General features: G+C 45.6%; 1 protein-coding gene across 12 annotated transcripts in view; it reads right to left on the reverse strand.

Moving 5' to 3' along the window:
* NEDD4L (NEDD4 like E3 ubiquitin protein ligase) overlaps nucleotides 1-21959 on the reverse strand; it is a 330492-nt gene that overhangs the window by 13743 nt on the left and 294790 nt on the right. For 11 of the 12 annotated variants that reach the window (XM_032422607.1, XM_032422609.1, XM_032422616.1 and 8 more), the window contains 7 exons: nucleotides 21308-21310; nucleotides 17875-17940; nucleotides 15669-15898; nucleotides 14027-14148; nucleotides 11410-11480; nucleotides 9647-9742; nucleotides 2179-2252 (listed from right to left, as the gene is read on the reverse strand). In XM_032422607.1, the coding sequence (XP_032278498.1) occupies nucleotides 2179-2252; nucleotides 9647-9742; nucleotides 11410-11480; nucleotides 14027-14148; nucleotides 15669-15898; nucleotides 17875-17940; nucleotides 21308-21310 (662 nt within the window). The remainder of the gene's footprint in view (nucleotides 1-2178; nucleotides 2253-9646; nucleotides 9743-11409; nucleotides 11481-14026; nucleotides 14149-15668; nucleotides 15899-17874; nucleotides 17941-21307; nucleotides 21311-21959) is intronic. The other variant, XM_032422604.1, reaches the window with a different exon arrangement.

The following is a 21959-nucleotide window of genomic DNA, read 5'->3' on the forward strand; positions in this document are numbered from 1 at the left end:
ACCGTGGCAGACAACAGGGAGGGTGCAGAACCGCGGCACGCTGGATTCAGTAATGCTTTCAGGAGTAGCTGGGAACCTAAACTCAGAGATCATTTATTCCCCCCACCCCCGATCAAGCCTTAGTTTAGCAAAGTTGCCTACAGATAGGACTACGGGGACAGAGAGATAAAAAAGGTCGTGGAGTGTGAATATATAGGTGCATCATGCATGCACACGCAAACTCACGCAAACACACACCCACCTCTGCATAAACGTGTACATAGATTTTTTTCCCCCTTTTTTTCAGATTTCATTTACTTATTTGAGAGAGAGAACAAGCAGAGGGGAGAGGCAGAGGGAGAGGGGGAAGTGGGCTCCCGATGTGGGGCTCGATCCCAAGACTCTGGGATCATGACCTGAGCCGAAGGCAGACGCCCAGCTGACTGAGCCACCCAGGCGCCCCTAAACATGTACATATGTTTTTAAAAGGAGTATCTAGTACAACATTTTGTGATACATTTCGCTCTGTGTCCAGTATACTGTTTTCAACAATGACACATAACTTATCAGCAAAATGATTCACGCTAATCCTTTAATGCCAAAATTTGGAGGATTAATGATAAGACCTCTTGAACAGAAACCATTTTCTCTGTGACGATGTTTCGGGCACAGCAGAATCTAATGCTAGGTGAATCCATGCTGGACTCCAGCAAAGGCATTTTGTCGTGAGACAGACCGAAGGCCTCCATAAAGGGCTCTCCCTGCGAGGTGCCACCATGGCTACGGCCCTCCAGGCCCAGCCCCCCTGCACACGCCTGCTCAGCCGCCTGGGGCTTCACCGCACTGCTCAACCATCAGCCCCAGAGCCTTCTTGCACCCCAGGGGCGCCCGTGTGCCGGGGGGCGGGTGGAGATTTTCACCCTCCTTTTTTTTCCAGTGAAGCCACCTGCAACTCTGTCCAAGGCCACCCCCCAGCAAACTTGAAACCTAAAGGAATTAACGGCAAAGGATGATGTACCACATGTATCAAATGTCCAAACATTCAGACTTCAGGCCCTAATCCCCCCTCAGAGGCAGTTTTTTAAAAATCCATTCAAAGCCTATACTTTCAGATGAAGACCATGGCATCTGCCGAGGTGGCGTCCAGGCTGCTGAGATTGTCCAAATTCAGAACAAGTGTGCCAATTAATGTGAACAGGTAAGAACTGTAGTGTCTTATTCCTAGGTGGGTTTTTTGTTTTTTTTTTTTAAAGCACAGCAAGCTTTTAACTTGTGAGGACGGGCGGGGAGGGGGCATGTCTGCTAAGCATGCTTTGTCAGGGTCTCTAAGTAGTGAGTGGCTCCAACACTCTCCATTTCTCTCTAATTAGGAAGGATGGGTTTTTCTTTGTAGAGGACACTAAAAGATGCCAAGACTCTAGGCCAATTCTTCAAATTCAAGTCTTCTGACCAATTACATTGAGCAGGGAGGAGGGAACCAGCTTGTCGAATGCAGACACTGGGACCCGGGCACCAAACACCGCTGTGCTGACCTCAGCCCTGCACTGGGGCTAGCGAGGGAGATCCGGACTTGTGTGCGTGAAGCATACATACATACCAAAGAGGAAATCGTGTAATGTGCCCGACAGACAAAGGCCTTCTGGCCAGCATAAATGCCCTAGGATTGCTTAACAGTTGGATTTCCAAAGGACTAAACATTTTGTTCCACCACTGAGGCTAAGATTGGGTTAAGAAAATCATAAATATCAGAAATAATTCACTGTGTTTGCATATGTGGATTTTCTTATCCATTTTAACAATTTTCTTACATTTTCATTATGGAGAAGAAGTCACTAGAGAGAGGAAATATTTTATTTCTCGTTGTTCCTTATTTTACCCCACTGGTTGTTGACACTATGTTCCAACACAGCAAATCTCAATTTTAGACTACATATCACATCCTCCAAAAGCATGTTTGTCATATTACTCAATACTGTATACTTTTTTCTCCTTTTATGACTCCCTCATAAGGCAGCTCACTGAAGTCATGATATAAGGCCCAACTTTCCATCTTATAATTTGACTTCCTATTAGCCCAGCCAGAAAGGAACTCATATTACTGAAAGTGTGCCCACAACAGGCATGAGCTGTTTTAGAAAGGGACATCAACCAAACAGCTTGTTCAATTTAATAAAAGGTTGTAAATCTGCATATACGTACTCAATATATTCCCTCTTGTTTTCATTTGTCACCATTATTTCCGACCCATTAGGCTTCAGATCCACTTGATAGGTCTGTAATTGCAAAAATAACACAACAATCACCATCATGAAGTTACTGTGCACATTACTGAGTAATAATGTCTTACCAAACAAGATAAGCAACATTCATTCAGAAAGACTTTCCAACAGATGGGCTCTGAATCTAAGAGAATATCTAACGAGGCTTTTAAACTTTTGAGATGTTACACATTTAAAGATGTTATCAAAGGTAAATTATTTTGAGGTTATTTATGAGTTTTAATTATTCTTCATACATTATCAACAATGGAGAAGAGCACCATTTTGTCACCTATTCATTTATCAAGAAATTAATCACGTGTAACAGAAAAGACAGGGAACACTCATCGAGACTACCGAAATCCAAATTCTAATGCACTTTCTGAAAATTAGATTTTATAGTCATAAAAGATGATGCATGGAATTTCTTTCAAAAAGGAGAAACATAGGGACTTTTAAAAAAAAAAAAAAAAAAAAAGGGCAGCTTAAGAAGCAAGGCTGAGGGATGGATTTACCTGCTGTTCTGAGAACCCTAGCTTTCTATGTGCATCCGGACACCTCCTTGCTCACTGCCTGGACCAGCTCCCTCCCGCAGGGCCACCCAGCACTGTTAAGAGCAAAGCAGCTGAAAGCAAGCATGGCCTTCTTCTGTGCCTCCGGCCGGCCCTAACTCAGTATCATGCTGTAGAAAGCAATAACTAGCAGAAAGCAAGGGAGGAACAGACCTTTTTTTTTTTTTTAAAAAAAAGTTTACTCTCATAGAAAAAAATTTTTTTTTTTTTTAAAGATTTATTTATTTGACAGGGAGAGACACAGCGAGAGAGGGAACACAAGCAGGGGGAGTGGGAGAGGGAGAACCAGACTTCCTGCTGAGCAGGGAGCCTGATGCCGGGCTCCATCCCAGGACCCTGGGACCATGACCTGAGCCGAAGGCAGACGCTTAACGACTGAGCCACCCAGGCACCCCTCTCATAGAAATTTTAAAAGAAAAAATTACCACCCACAAGTCTCCTATTCAAAGATAGCCACATCGATGTTCTGCTGGGATCCCTTTCTTTTCTACTCAGAACTGGCTATTTCAGAGAGTGAGGGTTTTCCAGAGTAAGTCTGCAGGTCACATCCATCATGAGGGAGAAGAGATTCGGATCGGCGATGAAATCTGCTGCTCGGGCAGGGGTCCACCGTCAGCGATGCCTCCCCTGCTGGCCTCACGTGCCCGGGACAGACGGAGCCTCTGTGACCCAGACACGCAGCCCGTCTGCCTCCCAACGGTCTCCCGATTATGTGCAGGATCGCTGCTCCAGTTCGGGGTTTTCAGTCAAAGCACGCTGGTCATCTAATCCTTTTACGTTTCCTTCTTTCTCCTTTTCGTCTTATTCAGGGAGTGATCTGGTGTTTCCACCCCATGACTGAACTCCATGCTCTACAATGTCACTCCAACTCTTTACCGTCCACAATGTGGATTTCAACTGTTACCATATTCTTAGTTTTCTTCGAGCCCCTCCTTCCTGCCCACTTTCCCCTTCTCCATGGCTGTCCTCCCGTCTGCCTGGCTCTCCCTGTGATTGCCTGCCCGGCCTCAAGAGGCCCTGGCAATCCTCAACGATGGTGGACACTTATGCTTAGCTTGTGAGGTGGGGACGTTTCTTAGAATAGAACCAACCGTATTCATTTATACCGCTGCATTTTTAAATAAGCTCCTCATGGTTTTTCCTTTTCTCCCCCAAAGACGGTCTCCCTGTTCCCTTTCAGTAATGGAGTTTTCCAGTCAGATCCACACCAAACTAGTTAATAAATCCAAGCCCAGTTCTTGGTACTGAGAGGTCTTCAGCACAGCTCAGCAATACTAAGAATTTTTTCCAGGAGCTGCAATTTCCAGAGAGCTCTGGAATGAGAAGACCGACCTCAGAGAGCGAGCATGGGGGAAGGGCAAGGAGAAAAACCCCTCTGGTGCCTCCAAAAGCCAACACCCAGTGAAAGGGAGGAGACAGCCCGCACTGCTGACTGCAGAGAAACCAGTCTTCCCTACACCGTTGGTAGGAGTCTGATAGCTTCAGCCTTTTGGGAAGATAATTTGGCAAGAGGCATCAAATTTTAATTTGCACAGCATCCCTTGTCATAATACTGTCTCTTCTAGAATTTATACCAAGGGAAAGAAATTGGCCAGATCAACAAAATGTATATTCCAAGATTATAATCATTCTGCTGCCTATATAGCAAAATCCCGAACTAGCCTGCATGCCCAGCAATGGGGCATGGTTAGAAAAGATACGGTCTAAGACATGGAATTCAGTGTAGCCATTAAAATGGATTACCTCGACATTTCCTGACACGGAAAGGTAGCTGGGATATATTAAGTTAGAAGTGTATGTATCGTACAAGTTCATTCTGTAAAAATAAAAAATCTTGTTTGCATGTGATTATAAAGAATAATTCTGGAAGACAGAAATCAAAAGTTTAATCGTGAATTTTCTCTAGGTGGTAGGAGCTATGGATGATTTTTACTGTACTGGCTTTATGTTTATTACTTAAATTATTAGTATTTTGTAATCAGATAAACAAATACCATCGTTTTTGAAGGAAAAAAGAAAGGGACCATGCTGTCTGTGTTACATCAGGAGGTTAAGCAAGCAGTCAGTCTGTGGGCAGCCGTCTGGCTCTGTGGGTGACTCTGACTGCGGGTCCCTCGGGGAGGCGGTGCTGGGGGCTCACGGGCAGGCAGAGGAGCTGGTTTCCAGCTCTTGCTCCCAGAGCCTGGCCATCCGTGTCTCTCAGTGCAGTCCAGTTCTCTCCTGCTCGGGGTCCTCACTGACAACACCTGAGGGGGAGGTAGTGAGGGCTCTTCCAATTCCACGTCTTCAACTGGCTGCCAAGGGCCAGGCACAGCCCGCTTCCTGTGGTCCGGGTGCAGGGTTAGGCTCGTCACGGGGGCAATCCCGGAGCGGTCCCCACGAGGCAGGCCACTGCCCCCGTTTCCTCGCTGAGACGGAGACTCAGCAGGACGTGGAGAGTGGCTTCCTCCCACACCACCGTCTCCCCACCACACCGAATACCTACTTCCTCTGTGTGAACACCTGCTTCTGGGCCAGGGTCATCGTTGTCTTGTGTCTGAACTCAAGGACCCGGGATGAACAACACTAACACGGCGCCTGCACACAGGAGGAGCTCAGTATGTGCTTCTGGAAAAATCCTTATTCTTTTTTAAGTCTACTGGCCTGAGTACGAAGTTACCCCTCTTCATAAAGACTATACGTTAGATCAGAGGAACCTCTGAGGAGATGGGACTCACACATCTAGACCCTCTTCCTTGGCAGGTTAAAGCTCTGGTTTCACACCCCCCCCCCCCAGATCATTGAACGATGCCTTACATCGAATGTCCGAGGAGTCTGCTGAGAAACTGTGTGGATCCTAGCGAGTGAGTGGGACTCGGGCAGAGCGAGGTTCGCCTGCCTCTGGCCCCATCCTTGGGTGCGCTGCTCACTGCTGGGTGAACACCCACCTGCTGACAGGACACGTGCCCCACGAACCCTGTGGGATGAGCCTCAGGGTCCAGGCAGACATGAAAGCGAGCCACGGGGCCGAGGCATCTGAGTCAACCGCCCTTCTACCTTCTTCCCGTTTCCTACAGGTGTCATCTGTCTAGCTCCTTGACCTGGTCTCTGAGGAGCCAGAGCCTCTGCCCACCTCCCCGCCCCCGGAGCCACCCCCACATTAGGCCCTTCTGGTTCTTCCCAGCTTTGGCCAAGATCTTGCCCCCTGTCTGTTGCTCACCTTTCCTCCTAGATCCAGTTTCTGCCTTTCACTCATTTTCTTCCCCTATGCAGTTTCTCGGCCTTTTTTTTCATTGTTGCCCTTTAAGAGCCCTTTCAGACCCCCTCCCCTCTCCCTGCCCCTTTCTTCCCATTAAATCTTCATAAACAGATCCATCCTAATCCCGAGGCACATACTGTGGCCTTTTGGGAGCGCCACAAGCCACCGTTAATAGCTGAGACTTTTTTGTTCTCCAAGAGCTAGTTTTCACCCCCTTGGGGGTGATATCACCCCAGTTGAGAATGTATGCCTTCACCTAACTTATGCCTGGTCCTAAGAATTTTCCTGCAGGCTGCCCAGGCTCCTAAGAGTCCACACTTCTAGTCTTCAAAACCACCCGATCAGATGCGAAGTTGCTGAACCGGCAATAACGAATTTCTACTTATTATAGCTCTGAAAGAGTGCCGCCTCCTGCGGGTGTGGGTGCGTACGTGCGCCCAAGTGCACGGTTTATTCCTCCTGCTCGGCAAAGGACGACTATTCGATGCTGAAATCTGTTCATCTGAGACATTCATAGGACGCCCCAGAAACCTGTGGCTCCAAATTCTCACCAACCAGAAAGAAAACACTGCACAATAATGACCACAGCTGGAGTTTCTTTCCGTGAAATGACAGCTACCGCCCAACTTCACGGCCTGATGTTTCCAGTTGCGGAATGAAAAAACAAACAAACAAACTGCTAACAGCCCCGAGGAAGGCCAGCTGCATGTACGGTCCACGTGTGTGGTGACTTCACGTCGTTGAAGAAATGACTATGTTCTGGCCCAAGGGAGGCACGCGCTTCCTCTTGGGTTCAAGTAAAAGGCAACGCAGTGAACAGTTGTGCAGAGGGCTGGAGGAGGGGAGAGGCGGGGACATCAGTGGACACCCACGCTGGTTCCACCGCTCCCCAGTCCCAGGCGCTGTGCTGCTGAGTGCATGGTGGCCAGCAAGACGCATACCCAGTGCTGCCGCCACCAGCCTGCGCTTAATGCCCCACACCTAATCATAGAAATAAATGCACAGTCATCCATGCTATATGCCACAGGGAGACATGGACGCACTCTGAAGTATTATGGCCTGGGGTCAGGGTTGGTTTCCTTGAGGAAGGGATTGTCTGAACAGCAGGTGGGAGGCAGTATGTTCCCAAGAGATGGAATGGCATGAGCAAAGGTCCTGAGGCAAGAAGGAACTTGGTACGTTCAGGAAGTCCAATGAGACCCAGCCAGAGAGCACGAGGGGCAGCTCTGTGATGCAAAAATGCATCTGGAGACAGAGCAGATGGGGCAAGGCCATGTGGGACCTCATGGGGCCAATCAATGATCTGGATCTTTATCTTCCAATGTTTCTGGCAGAGGGATGACGATTTTTAAGTCCTGAAAAGACCAGTCTGCCATTAAAGGAGAACAAGGTGGATATAAAAGCCCAGCTAGAAGTCTATGAGACAGGATGGTAGCTTAGACTCGGGTGTTGGAGGAGTGGGAAGGGGGAACAGACAGATTTGAGAAGTATTTGGGGGTTAAAATGAACAAGGCTTGGGGAGGGACTGGAAATGGGAGATGTGATCAATATGTGGCTGCTTAATTCTCTCTCAATTTCTTCCCAGAATGCAAAAGAGATAACACTAGTTCCCTGTTAGTCAGGTTAGCTCTAAAAAGGGAAGCGGCAATTTAACAAATAGGGCGCCTAATCATTCTCTTACTCCTCCTGTGAGTCTGTTTTGATTACTGCATTACTCCACCCGATTCAATCCAAAAGTCAGAAGAACCTACAGCATCCAATGAGGAGGGCTGAGAATTGTTTTTGATGAATAACTGATATGAATTATAATGATCATCAGAACTTTTATTAGAAGTCTACTTAAAAATCCCAACATGGTGTGTTTGGGTGTCATTTATTAGGCAGAAACAGTTCCATTTACCTGTCACTAAGGCAGCTTCCCCAGCACATCTGCTTCCAGCCCTGGCATTGCTAACATCTTCTGAACCGTGGTAAGTTAGTCATATGGTTTTCTATATAAGTGGATATAAAGGGTTTTCTTGTTTTGTTTTGTTTTTTGCAGTCAACGCACAGGATCGATTTTAAGTCTTCCTTGGTTCCTCATTTCTACTCCTTCCTCCATGTGTTAGAAATGAAAGGAAGACAGAGTTCCAGGATGATTATCCGTGTGTTACCCTTGGAAAATTGGCAGTTAGCACCCTTAAATAGGTCCAGCTTAAAAAACGAAGTCATTGAGTTATTTTGTTTTCTCACACTCAGAGCTTCTGTTATTTACAACATTATTAACAGTTAAAAAAAAAACAAAAAACAAAACTAGGTTAGCGCCATTCATTCATTTGCTCGATAAGCATTCAGCAGGTCTCAGCGGCCGCTGAGCGCCAGAAAGACCAAGGCGACTGAGGTCAGCTCACAGGGGATAGTGGATCCGTAATGATTGGGGAACAGCCTGAGAAGAGTTCTGGGAGAGGGGACGACACTGTGCAGGAATGCGGAGGGCGCTGCACAGACAGGGAGCTTGCCCAGAAGTGTCGGTGCAGACAAGGTTATTGGTATGCTACGGTTGTCAAGGTGAGCAAGTGGAGGGGTCAAAAGATCAGGCTAAAGGTGGGCAGTGCCGGGTCATAAGCTATGCTAAAAAAAAAAAAGAAAAAAAAGGTTTCAATTTACCCTGAAGGTCACAGAAAGGCCAACCAAGAATTTTTAAGTAGACAAACTGCATGTTTGTGTTTGCATTCTAAGACAGTGAACCCAAGAGGGCAGGCACCTGATTTCCTAGCTTCACCTACATAACTGAGCACCGCAATGTAAAGTGATAGGCATTTTTGACAGCAGAGTACACTTTTAACAACCTCTGAAGCAACAAGGAAGATCAGTTTCATTTTCCACATGGCAACCCTTCAAGTGGGCTCCATGGTCTCATTCATTTCAAGGTCATGTAGATTTGCTCTGGGACATGGGAACCGTGTCTGGGCTTTTGTGAAAGGACAGGTACCAGGGCTGGATAAATACCGTCAACAGACCTCACAAAAAGCACCGTGATCACCAGGAACAAATGAATAGAAGGTTTCGGGTTTAAGACAAAAACACCCTATGGAACTTTAGGACGGTGATGAGAATTCCCAGCAGGCATTATGTTTGACATAGACCTTTATGATGAATTCAGCCTAATGACAGTGTGTATGCAAAGCAAGAAGGGAATGCTAGAAAAATCCGAGCCTGCTGAGCCCAAGACAACTTTCATCATGACCATAGAACCCTTAAAGGCCCCGCCAAACATCACCTCTCCTGGTCATGTACTTAAACCACTACTTCAACACACGATTTTTTGAAGTACTTAAATTCTAAAACCAAGGCCTAAACACTCACATTCCGATTTGCTTTAAGTGAGGAGGAGATGGGCTTCACACCCCAGAGGCCTCAGAATCTCTAACTTGGCCGTAAGAGCGGAAGAACTTAGCTTCCTGGCAGGACAAGGAGGTACCCGTGTAATGAGATGCTAATTAACATCTGAAGCTCTCAGAAGTGATTTTAATTGTCCAGCGGAGTCCTGTTATAGCCCTTCTGTGAAGAAGCAAAGACTCTGAAGTCAAAGAGGGAGTCCCGGGGAGGCCCACACGTACCTGTCCAAAGTTTTCTTCATCAATACAGAACATCAGGTCCAGTTCAGTAGGATCATTTTCCAAGATCCACTTCAATGAGTTGTAATATTCACTATCCTATAGAAATGACAGAGAAATTAAGTTTTCCTCCCCAAATACAAACTCATTTGACTTCTTCAAGTCATTAAGTCTTTTTCACGCAATTCCCCTCAGAATGCTCAAAGATTACTAGTCACTAATAGGTTTCTTGCTCTGCTCCAAACCTACTCTTCCCCTGTAATTTAAAATACAAACCAAACCAAAAAAATGTTTTGGTAGTCAGGAGGGGATTGGACATGAATCCTGTCCTCCGTAAAGGGTAGAGGAAGCAACCTGCTCTGGACTGGCAGAAGGAACATCAAGTTGACCATGGAGAGATCAATATACGTCCGATCTTTTAAGGGTGAAAATATCAGAGGAAAACAGGAAAGACAGAAAATGTTCTACTTAAATACCAACGATTTTATCCCCCCTTCCTGTGCTTTTACTGCTCTCGGCAAGTCCTGTAAGCAAACAGGAAGGCTGCTCTGTCAGAGCCAGACACAGCCCACAGGGGCCTGGGCTCCTCTCTCGGGGGCAGGCCCAGGGGCTCCACCACTGGGGACACGCTGGACAGGCTCCGGGAAGGCAGAAGAGAATGCGTGCACCAACCGTCAACAGGCGGTATAAAATTTAGGTTCAGAAGAAATGTCTATGTTCCCAGCTCCCTCATTCTATGATAATAAAAGGGTAAGTTAAAGGTGGAAGCTTTGAGGCTGCTACTGGGGTTCTGTGTAGCAACTCGCCCACGGGAAAACCAGCGGAGTGGATTCAAGTGCACTGTGGGCGTCATCCTCTTCCTTCACGCAGAGATGATGAGCAGAGCTCCGACGAATGCTGGTAAACGAGGAGAATACGGCTCATATGCCCTGAGAGTCAGCATCGACACCACAGCGAGGCCAAGGGGATGCACGTGCTTTCTCATCAAGTGACAGGATATGAAAGCAGAGCTGCTATACCCCAAGTGGACAAAGAGCTTCCTGATGGCCCTGTGAGTGCACTGGCACTCGGGCAAACACCCCCACGCTCAGCTGGAGCAGGCCGGTGGGGGGATGGGTGAATTAACAGAAAACCAGAAGCAGCAAGCACGTTATGAGAAGAGTGTCACTTTTGTTTTTATAGAAAATCCTTTTGACCCTAAAATGGTCAGCCTAGATATAATGGGTAAGTTGACTGCAATGGGAAAGCCCAAATCATGTTTCAGAGAGTGTCTTCTAGCATCCTTTTCTAACTGGGTTCATCCCATCCCCGGCACCGAACCGGTCACTTCCATATCTGGAAGTGCTCTTCCCTTTAGCTACGTTTTGGCCTGCGCTCCTTCCATGTTTTGAGATCAGAAAACAGAGGGATAGCTGATGAATCTCTAAACATTTGGATCAGCGGTTTTCGAAGGAAAGTTAAGAGCTGCAGTGAGACCCCCAGATGACCCTTGGATTCAGTTTGGTCAAACCAGTTCCAGGGAAATGAGGTGGCTGAGACTGGAGTCTACCCACCTCGAGCAGCACGATTCTAGGAAATGTGAACAACGATTTACTTATTAGAATTTAGGGAGCTCAATTAACTTCGTGAACAAGTCAACGTTCCTTGTTGTTCACAGTGAACGAAAACACCCACAAAAATCACTGCAACTACAACATGGTCTCAGCTACCCCTCTGCAAGGCAGAGGGGCCCATGATGCCCAGGGGAGTGATCTATATTTACTCACCACAGATTCCATGTCATTCAGAGTTATCTGCTTTCCCAACATCATTTTGTAAAACGGTCTAATGAAGAAACCTAAGACAGGGAGGAAAAATATGGGTTAGTTCTCAAAGCTGTGATACTGCTGAAATAAAAAATGAAGCTGCCCTCAGGCTGAATGACAGGCCAGGCCTGGCCTAGGGGAAGGCAAGGCTCAGGCAGGTCAGTACAACAGGAAGGGGTCTAAAGGCTTCTAAGGAGGGAGAAAAAAGTCAGGGCCAAGCGGGAGTCTGCAGCTCAAACAAGGCACATGACCAAGAGGACAAAAGAGCAGTGGAAGCGGAGGGGACAAGACTGAGACTTGCCAGGGGTGGGCCGGGGTGAGGACAGGCCAGAGAGGGGACTGGGAAGCACACAGCCGGCAGGGGGCGCTGGAGAGTCAGGCCGCTGCCTGTGGGGCTCGGGTGTCATGGAAAAGCCAGGTGAAAATTTCACCTGCACTTGGGGATCACTGCTTGGGCAGTAATTGGGAGAAAACAAGGAAGGGGGCAAGTGGGAGACGAGGGAGACCACTCAGAAGGCTGTGCAGTGTTCCAAGGGAGGGGGATGAAGGTCTCTGGCGATGGACTCCACCACCACAGAGGTGGCCCGCAGGGACCCTGATTTGCCTTCCCCAAGGGCAAGTCAGCATCCCTTGGGCACCACCTCCTCCCAGGGGGCCCTTCTCCCCCTCCTCCTTCACCCTCACCCCCCTGCCCCATCCAATCTGTCACAGCGCTCTGCTGCATATTCCCCATCCTGCTGGCTCAATAACCTTCGGGGTCTAGGGAGGTAAAAGGTAGTAAAAGGAGGAAACCAGCAGAAGGCAGCGGTGGGCTGACCTGTAGAGCACACAGCCTCTGCCTACAGGGGGCACTCACATTCTGACCACACACCCAGGGGCACTCTGGCTCTTAACTCCGCAATTCGAGGTACACTGTTGTCCCCCAGTGTGGCAGTCTCCTCCACTCCCTGACATGTTCCTGGCCCTCCCCGCTACTCCTTCCATGGAGCTTGGCTCTGAAGTGATCCCAGCTTCGAAATGCATAAATCCTACCCCACCCTCGAGGTGATACACAGCAGGTCAACACACTCCCTGGCCCTCCAGCCAAGCCGCCTTCTCCTCGGCCTGCTCCTTGTGCCCCCTTCTGTTGCTGTGATTCTTCTGCTCCCCACCATCCCCCCGCCCCAAGAGAATAGAAGTTCACTGAGGTCAGGATCCTATCTTCTACTTTCTAGATTTCTCCAAAGCAACTAAGAATGCCTTCTCACTTGGCAGAAGGTAAATAAACAGACCTCTAAGAAGGCTGAAATGAATCTGCATAGGCTGAAATAATCTATGGCATGACTCCAAAGTTGCAAATTAAAATATATTTATACACACACTATGTACATGTATATATTTTATATATACATAAACAATGACTGTGGTTTCCTTCAAATCAGAAAAAAAAAATGTTTATTTTCCCAACCAAAAATAAAATATGAAATGAGAGGATCAAAAATCAGCTAGCAATTACCAGTGAAAATGTATTGAAGGGAAAAGTACAGAGGGGACATCAATTACTTTTTGGAATAGCTAAGGTTCCATAAACACAATTAACATAATTCCCCGTAAAACCTCATTTTCTATGGTAATTACAATTTTGCCCCAAATCTTACTCTCTGCCTTCTATCCTCAACTGTTTCATGCCCAAATTCTTCAAAAAATAGATATTTTTGAAGATTTTATTTATTAGAGAGAGAGAGTGTGCTCATGTGGGGAGGGGTAGAGTGAGAAGGACAAGCAGACTCCTTGCTGAGCACAGAGCCCTTTGCGGGGCTCGATCTCATGACCCTGAGATCATGACCTGAGCTGAAATCAAGAATCGCACATTTAACCGACTAAGCCACCCAGGCCCCCCTTCAAAAACATTTCAGATTCAATTTCCTCACCGATTATTTCTGTGATGCCCTCTTATGGGCATTACTTCTGAAGTGACTGAATGCAGAAGAGGTCTCTACTACCAAGAATCCTATAGATCCAGCCAGGAAGGGAGTCTGACTTCTAACTTTAAGTATACCTTGAAATTCTTCCATGACTTATATGCTCTAAATAATAGAGAGATTCTTTTGTGCCATCTGTTTTAGCAGTGATCCTAGGGTCAATCTCTTCACTGAGTGATAACATTGCTTTGAAATTATTTACAATCTCTTCACATTCAAAAATAATAATTTGGGGACAAACGGAACAATAGCAGGATATTGGATGGATTAGATCATTTTAATTAACTTTTCAATTAGCTTTTCCATCTGTCACTAAATCTACCTCTTGTTAAAAAAAAAAGTTATTCTGGAAAACATAGAAAATGTGCAAATACAGAATGTTCTGTGCTTTACACTGTATTTAAACTGTGTAGACACTATGTCTTCAGTGCTCAAATTAGGATGACACCAGGGAAAAGCACCTCTTTTATGGGCAAACCAAAAAACTAATTCATCCAATTACAGAGAATCAGTGACACTTTTGCTTAGCATCGTGATGTGAAAGATAGGACACCTAGTAAGGAACCACAAACGGCACTGTCCTATTTTGGTTACTTTGTGACATTTCAGTAACTTACCATCCAAAAGTTTCCCATGAAATACTGCCAGACCAGCAACTCTTCCAATGAAAGTGAAATAGGACAGATGGTCTTCATTACAGAGGCCTGAATTGGGGTTGATCTGAAGTGTGTAGTTGTCCCTTTGGGGAGGGAGAGACAGGTAAAGCGCAATCATACTTTTAAATAAGAAATTCAACGACCTGAATTCTCCTTTGCCACCGGTCCTTTGACTTGCACAGCGCACCTGCGAACATTCTGTACCCAATGGGAAAAGGCATAAAAGCCAGAGAACACGACTTACTGTTTAGTTAGCCCCTTTGTGACCGACTGAGGTCTAACAGAGCAGGTGCACATGCCCTATGTAAGTCACACCACCAGAAACTGTTGGTATTTGACTACCTTTGCTCTATAAAAAATGTCAATTGCATATGGTTCAGTCAAATATTTTGGGAGGACGAGAAACACCATGTAACGGAGGGGCCATGTGTCGACTGCCAATGATGTGAGTACTACAGGTTTTCTCTGTGAGGATGAGGGTTAATTCCTTTGAGAGACTTTTGGTTTGGAGATTTAAAAGTTTTTCTGATGGACCCAACCCTTGGTCTGACCACCACTCTGCTCTGAAAGGCTCCATGGGCACTGGGAGTAGCATTTAGCTGTCTCAACAATACAAACCTCGAAATGTTCACATTTATCTAATCATCCTTCTTTGGTCTCAAGATCTTGAGGATCAGTGGTTTTTAAACTGGGCTCCACAGATTCCCTGGGCGGGGAGGGGGGGTCTCTCTGGGAATGTGGGTGAGAGATAAGGGTCTCGCCTCCCTACCCTGCCCTCCACTTCAATGGTTTTATCAATTTCACATAGCAGGCTTTCTCATGGGACTGGGGAGCAACAACAAAAAAACAAAATGGGAATTCTTGGCTAGAGCAACCAAGGAGAGCTCCCAGGAGAGTGGCACCAGGCAGATGATGCGGGAGAACCCATGTCCCTTGGCGGCACAGGTTGCCCTTCAGCAAGGTCAACGACTATTCTACTGGGGCCTCAGGTCCAGCCGAAGCCTTTGGAAACTCCACAGCCTGGAAGGAGCTCCCGGCCTTGTAAGTTGTGGGTGTCTGATTCCTGAGAATGCAACTAAATCTGCCTCAGTTTCTGTTTGGTGAAGATGAAATCCCAATACAAGGGAGAATCTGTTTCTTCCCTTACAGGACCAAGACATGGTCCTTTATATCCTGAAGAATGGGTCCTCAAAGTTCGTCATCATTTGCCTCTGAGCAGAACTTCAGAAACTATTCTTGTTCATAACCTGATGATGAGTTCCTGAATTCTGACATTGACAAATCCTCCTGAATTAGCATAACATTACAAATGAAAATTGCCTCTTGTTCCTAACCATAAGTCCCCAGCACATTTTCCATTTCAATTATATGAACCCGAATGACAAGGGAAAAATCATTTTTAGGTGTTCACAGAGCACATTACTTCACCATGTAGAGTCAGAACCTGTTCTAGACTTATGGGGGGAGGGGAGTGCTGAAATCAGCGATGTTAATTCATCTCAAATGACTGAGCCACTCATTCTCCCATTAGGTTTAAATTCATTACTAATTACTTTTTCGGGGCGGGGGGGAGACACATTCTGAGCGCACTCTGCATACTTACGTTGCAGAGTACTCAAAAAGCCCATAGTAGGGGTTGAACATCTCTTTGGATAGTAGGAAGAACCACTCTCTGGCCACACCCCCATAGTCAAGACCTTTCTCTGATTCAAATTCGATCCACAGTCTGGCTTTCAGGACGTCTGGTCTTTTCACAGACATGATTCTCCGATAGGACTCTTCAAAGATGTTATTTCTGTGAAGTTTCATTTCAAACCTATTTGGAATATCAGCCTACACGAAAGAAGAAAACAAGCACGTAATCACACGGCAAATACACATCTTACTTTCGAACAGAGAAAAACAACAAAGTAGAGATGATGGCAGTCTTCAAATAAACAAGCAGTGACCAAGGGCTCCAACTGAGATTCCCTCCTTCAGGGATTTTATTCACACAGACAGCGAGCCCCACTACGTCAGGATAAGATACACAGAGCTTATACCAGCAGCTGTCAGACGGAGCCAGCAACACATGTGGCACAAGAAACTATGTGGAGCAGAAGACAATCGTCCTCTCCCCGCCTTTTATAAACAACCGTGAGGCTCCTGTCCACCCACTGGCCACTGAAATATGGTCAACTCTCCATATTGCTTCTGTCGAAGAAAGGGATGTCAGTCCAGGTCATCAAAACCCAGAAAACAATTCTCATCTGGCCCAGTTGAGAGCATTCTCAACTCTGGCAGGGTCTCCAGCTGGTAGATGTGATCCATGATGCCTATAAGCTAATTCTGGTGCCATGAGAAGTGGGACCTCGAGGATCATGCCAGGTTGTGGGAAAGCATGGCAAAGGTCACAGTTAAAGAACATGAACATAAACAAGCACTTGAGCGAAGTTGTGAATCACTGCTGCCTGGAAAAAGGAGGACCAGGGTTAGCCTTGCTCTGACAGTGGAGTTGCAGCGGGAGTTTCCCGGCAGGTGACACCCCAGCGGGAGTGCCAGGGTGTGACAGGCTCCTATCCACAAAGTCATCCCCAACTACTGGGGGACATGTCGGTTACTCACTAAATAACACTGAGGAATTTTATGTGTGTGTATCAGGGTCACTTTCAAGGCAGTTATCCAAGAGCTACTTGAATCAGCACGCTGGGAGGGAGAGGACCCAACGTGAGAGCTCCTGACGCAGGGACTGTCTCGTGCACCTGCGTGTCCCCAGTGCCTTGGCCATTGCAGAGGCCCAGAAAAGAGGCATCAGCCAAAGGCATGGAATGGGAGAGACCACGACGGAGTCCGGGCAGACTGGGGTGAGGGGAGTTGTGCCCAATACTCTCCTCTTCCCAAGGGGAGGAAGCCAAGAAACAGTGGCCGGTGCAGAAACCATGAGTGCGCACACTGAGGGGAAAATTGGTAAAACCTGCACCAGAGAGGTGACGTCAGACAGTAAGACAGAAGACACGGTGCAGATCTGGGGAGGATGTGCCAGGAGAAAATGTAATACTGTGATTTAAAACTCGGCCTGTAGGGGCGCCTGGGTGGCTCAGTTGGTTAAGCAACTGCCTTCGGCTCAGGTCATGATCCTGGAGTCCCGGGATCAAGTCCCACATCGGGCTCCCTGCTCAGCGGGGGGTCTGCTTCTCCCTCTGACCCTTCCCCTCTCATGCTCTCTGTCTCCCATTCTCTCTCTCAGATAAATAAATAAAATCTTTAAAAAAAAAAAAAAAAAACTCGGCCTGTAAAAACCTCATAGGGTTTCTCAGTTTTGTAAAAACCTCGCAAGGTTTCCCACTGAGAATTTTAATCTGAAAATTATACTCGCTCTTAACAGGCCAAATATTATAATTTAGTATTGTAAATTATATTTGGGTTATAAATATAATTAAAACTATACTTTTGAATTGGGAGGGAAGGATGGGAACATTTTTCTGAGTAGGGTCTAGGTTTTATGATGATGACCGCAGGCTTCTCCACACTTTTTGACTAGGTCCCGAATTATTTTATATCCCACTAAAATCATTTTTATCTTGTTATGTATTACATAAGAAATTACCATTCAGGTTGATTTGATATGTAATACTAAGTTTGTCTTCACTTACCAGGTCTCTTAAAAAGAAAATTCAGATTGAAGATCCAGGTGGATCAAAGTGCAATGGGAAAAGGAAGGTAACATTTTTAGTATACACATAAAGGTAACACACAAGTTGTTCTCACTGAAGTAACTTTGGCAACTTACAGATGACTAAAACAGCATTTTTGGAAGACATGTTACTCACAGGTTTCTTTAATTTCTTCCTAAAGTAGTCATATTTCTGTTTAAATTCTCTGGAGTAAGGAACAGCCTGGAAGATAAATTTATAAATATAGATAAACAATACACTTGAAATTTTATGTATACTGAGCCAACATTCACAGAATTTCACAAATCATAAACCTTAAAATTCTCACTCTCCATATTATCACTGAAATTTATATAATGTCTACATAGTACATGGGAAAGTTCTAGAAATGATTGAGGCTAATCAGCACTGTATTGGGGGGGGCTTTCACCCCTGAAAACAACTGTACTGATATTCAAGAAATTATTTTTAAGGGATATGCCACATAAACCAAATATACTGTCCATGTGACTTCTGCCTAAATGGGAGTCAGGGTGTAACCTTTTTGTTGTTGTTGTTGTTGTTGTAGTTATAAGTTTAGGTAAAAGTTACTGGCTATGATTCTTTAACGCAAAACCCAAAATGACCTATGTGGTCATTTTGAAAAGACTCTTCATGCTTTTAAAAACCATAGGGAGGAAATAAAATGACAAGAAAGGCCAGTGAACTGATACTCTTATCAAGGAATACAAAATCAGGTAGAAAGCATTCTGGAAACATCTTCGATTTAGGAGTCAGAAGGTTTGCCTCTTACTAGTTAGTAATCTTGGGCAGGGATTTCTTTAAATCTGGAATGGCTTATCTAGGAAGCAGAGTGATGGTACCAAAGGTGTGGGTTCGGTAACTGAGTTAAGCTTTCATTACTCAAAGTTCTGGAATCTATCCTGGCAAAGTAATAACCTTTTAATGTAGTCATTTATATTCTTTACTTCCTATGTTGTAAAGTAGCTTACAATATCTGAGAGCCAGAGCCCTGACTTCAGGCTACTGAAAAGGCTTCTAATTTTTTTTATGAAGCAGAGAAGATTGGCTTTTGCACACACATGGACATAACTGGGACAGCCTCATACTCAGAAAAACTTGTTGCTTTTTCACAAATAGTATGAATTTGGGCAAGAACAGTTCTGCTGATATCGTTTTGGGCTAAGTTAACAAAATATACTGATCCTTAGTAAAGAGTCTCCAGACTCCAAGCCTAACACCACCTTATACTTTCAGAAAGAGGAGAAGTGAGGAACCAAAGCTTCCCTCCTTCATACTATTTTAAGACACAATCACACAATAAGCCAAAACAAAAATAACCACTCTTATAGAAAACAATAATCATGTCAGTGTTTTGCTTTGTAATTCAAGAACAATAAAGACAATGTGTTTATATATCCGAAGAACATTCTACAGACAATTTATGGGTACCTCGGGTCTGCTCTTAGTTTTTAAGCCATTCTTCATTTGATTTTCCACTGGGCACTAGATTTGACCACATATCATATTTATTTGGGGCCGTGTTTAGTCTGACGATACCATGTATGAATCCTTATTCTAAAAAATGTAGAAATTTTGCCAATATCTGGACAACCACCACAGTGAGGGAAAGGATACAATGTTCTGACAAAAGCCATGTCATGTTTTTGGCCCCACTAACACTACAGCCCATCACAAACTAAGACGTCCTGTGTATTCGCTCTTTGGTGGTTCCTCCGCTGATTCATTCTACAGTATTTCTTGAGCACCTACTGTGTGCCAGGCATTTTAGGTGCTAGGGAAGTCATGGTGCATCAACCAAAGATTTCTTCCCCTGTGCCCTCCTGGAGCTTGCAAGCTACTGTGTGCAAGTGGAAGCGGGAAATAAATGAAGAGTGGTGAATGTTTTGAGGAAAAGCTGAGAGAGAGCTCTCGGCAGGCTACGATACGAGCGGTCAGGGAAGGCAAGCTCTGAGGAAGGGACATCTGAGCCGAACCCAGGGTGACAGGAGGGAATAAATCACTAGAAAGCAGTGTGTGTAAAGTCTCGAGAAGGAAAGCGTTCGGCTGATGCTCTTAGCTACGCTGAACTGTGACAGAGGGAACGTAAGCTGAAAAAAGGTTATGTCCTTTCACTACCTCAGGCCAGCTTCAGCGGACCTGGCTTGTAAGGCAGACTCCCGTGCCAGCCAGCCATGTGACGGACCCTCCGGACGACGGAATTTCTTCACGTTAAGAAGAAATGGACCGGAAGCACTTCAAGCCTCTTCCATTTCCAAAAATCTGTGATTCCCAGCCTATTATTTTTTGGTTTTGTGTCCTCCCCCGAAAATGTTGAAGAAAGGCTTAAAATACAAGTTCAAGAGTCTTAAGTGAAGGGGAGGGGGAGGGGATATATTTTAAAATGTTGCCCCCAGCCCATGCTCTCTACTCCCCTGTCCAACTTATAACTGGGGGGTGCCGATTACATGTGGGTGGAAATAAAATGCTGAGATATTTCTGGTCTTTCTTCTTCTGGGGAACGAGGCATGAAAATGGAAAAATCCTGATCCTCCTCCAATACTTCTCTTTTCTCTCTAGAGAGAGTTCTTATGAATAAGAAGAAGTGCAATAAGGAGGTTTTTACAATCTCCTCCTCAACAGAAGCCCACAGTGTAGCAGGACAAAGACATCCATACCACGGAGCCTCTGAAGACACTTCCAAGGGTGGTCCATGTCTTGTACTGGACAGGCCAGATTGTTGACTCTCTCTTGAAAATTTGGCATCTTATTTTCTTATGTACAATTGAACTTACAAAATTAAGCCTGCATCAGAACTTAACATGTCTGTTGATTCAAGCCCTTCGCTCTTTCTTAAATAGGTTTTCTATTCTGAGCACAAGTGACGTGCTGACTTATTGGAGAAGTCGGGTCTGAACGTTTTCGTGTTGTCCTAGCCCACCCGGTGCCGGAGCTCCTTACGGAGGACGGCTCGCGTCCGACACGGAGACACGGGTGGGGTCAGTACACCTGCAGCTTCACTTCGACTTTTGGCATTTGCTGGAACCAAGGGCGACACAATTAGTTTTCCGAGCTTCTGACAAATTGGGAATAACAACATCTTCCCTGCCTTCTTGAGGGGACTGCTTGGAGTTTTCAAAGCAGCTGATTATAAAGTTCTCGGCCAAGTACAAAGCGTGACACGAACATGAGACAGTATTCATAAGAGCAGCAAGCACGGACAGCACTGGATCAACACTTGCACTGGTGACGCTGGTAACACAGAGCGCATACTGACTTAAGTAATGCTGTGCTGAGTGGCCACAGGAAGGGGCCCCCCTCCCCGAATCTGGGCTATTTTTTAAAACTTGGGGAAAAAGAGAAATTCGAGGTTCCAGATAAGCAGAAAGACTTAAAATTAAAGAAGTGGGCATTGGACCTAGACTGGGCGCTTGGGCTGGGGTCTTAAACCACAGACGGGGGACACAGAAGTTGGCCTACAGTCTGCATGACCTAGGGAGTAAGAGCAGAGTTCCCTGCTTAAAACCTACAACTGACATGGGGACAAGAAAACTACCCGCCAGCCCAGGAAAGTCGTAAGGAAGCTTACCTTCTGTCCAGGACCACAAACGAGAGAAAAACAAAAAGAAACAGACCTGTAATAAATTCATACTCTAAGCCTACACCAAAGCGGGTATGAAGTCCACAGTTATATTAACTGGGCCTGCATGATCCCAAGCTAAGAAGTTAACGGTAAATACAGGTCAGGTCTTATAAATGCCTCATGGCGGGGGGAGGGGGAGGAGGAAAAGAAAAAAAGAAAAAAACAAAGATGAGCGCACACACACAAATTATAAACTGAACTAAACCGAACTACCATTGAGGAGTCTACAAACACAACGTGGGGCAGATTTAGTGCCCCCGTGGCCAGAGGTAACAGAATAATCTGAAAGAGGATATGAAATAAGCATTTTAAGAATGATTAGAGAGCTAAGTATGAATTAAAAAAGAAAATAAAAATAAAAAATGGAAGAACATGATAGAATAACAGTAACTGAAAAGACCAAGCAAATTTAAAAAGACCCAATAGAACGATGAGTAATTAAACACAGTTAATGAAGTAACAGACACAATGAACTGGTAAAGGGTAGGTTATAAAAAGCTTAAAAAAGAATTAGCTGGAAGAGCTAAGCCCACAATACAGCAATGAGGAGAGCTAGAGATTGAGGGAGGGAGAGACAGACCGAGAGTGAGTGAGAGAG

The sequence above is a fragment of the Phoca vitulina genome, unplaced genomic scaffold (assembly GCF_004348235.1).
Source record: "Phoca vitulina isolate PV1807 unplaced genomic scaffold, GSC_HSeal_1.0 scaffold27, whole genome shotgun sequence".
Taxonomy (NCBI): Eukaryota; Metazoa; Chordata; class Mammalia; order Carnivora; family Phocidae; genus Phoca; species Phoca vitulina.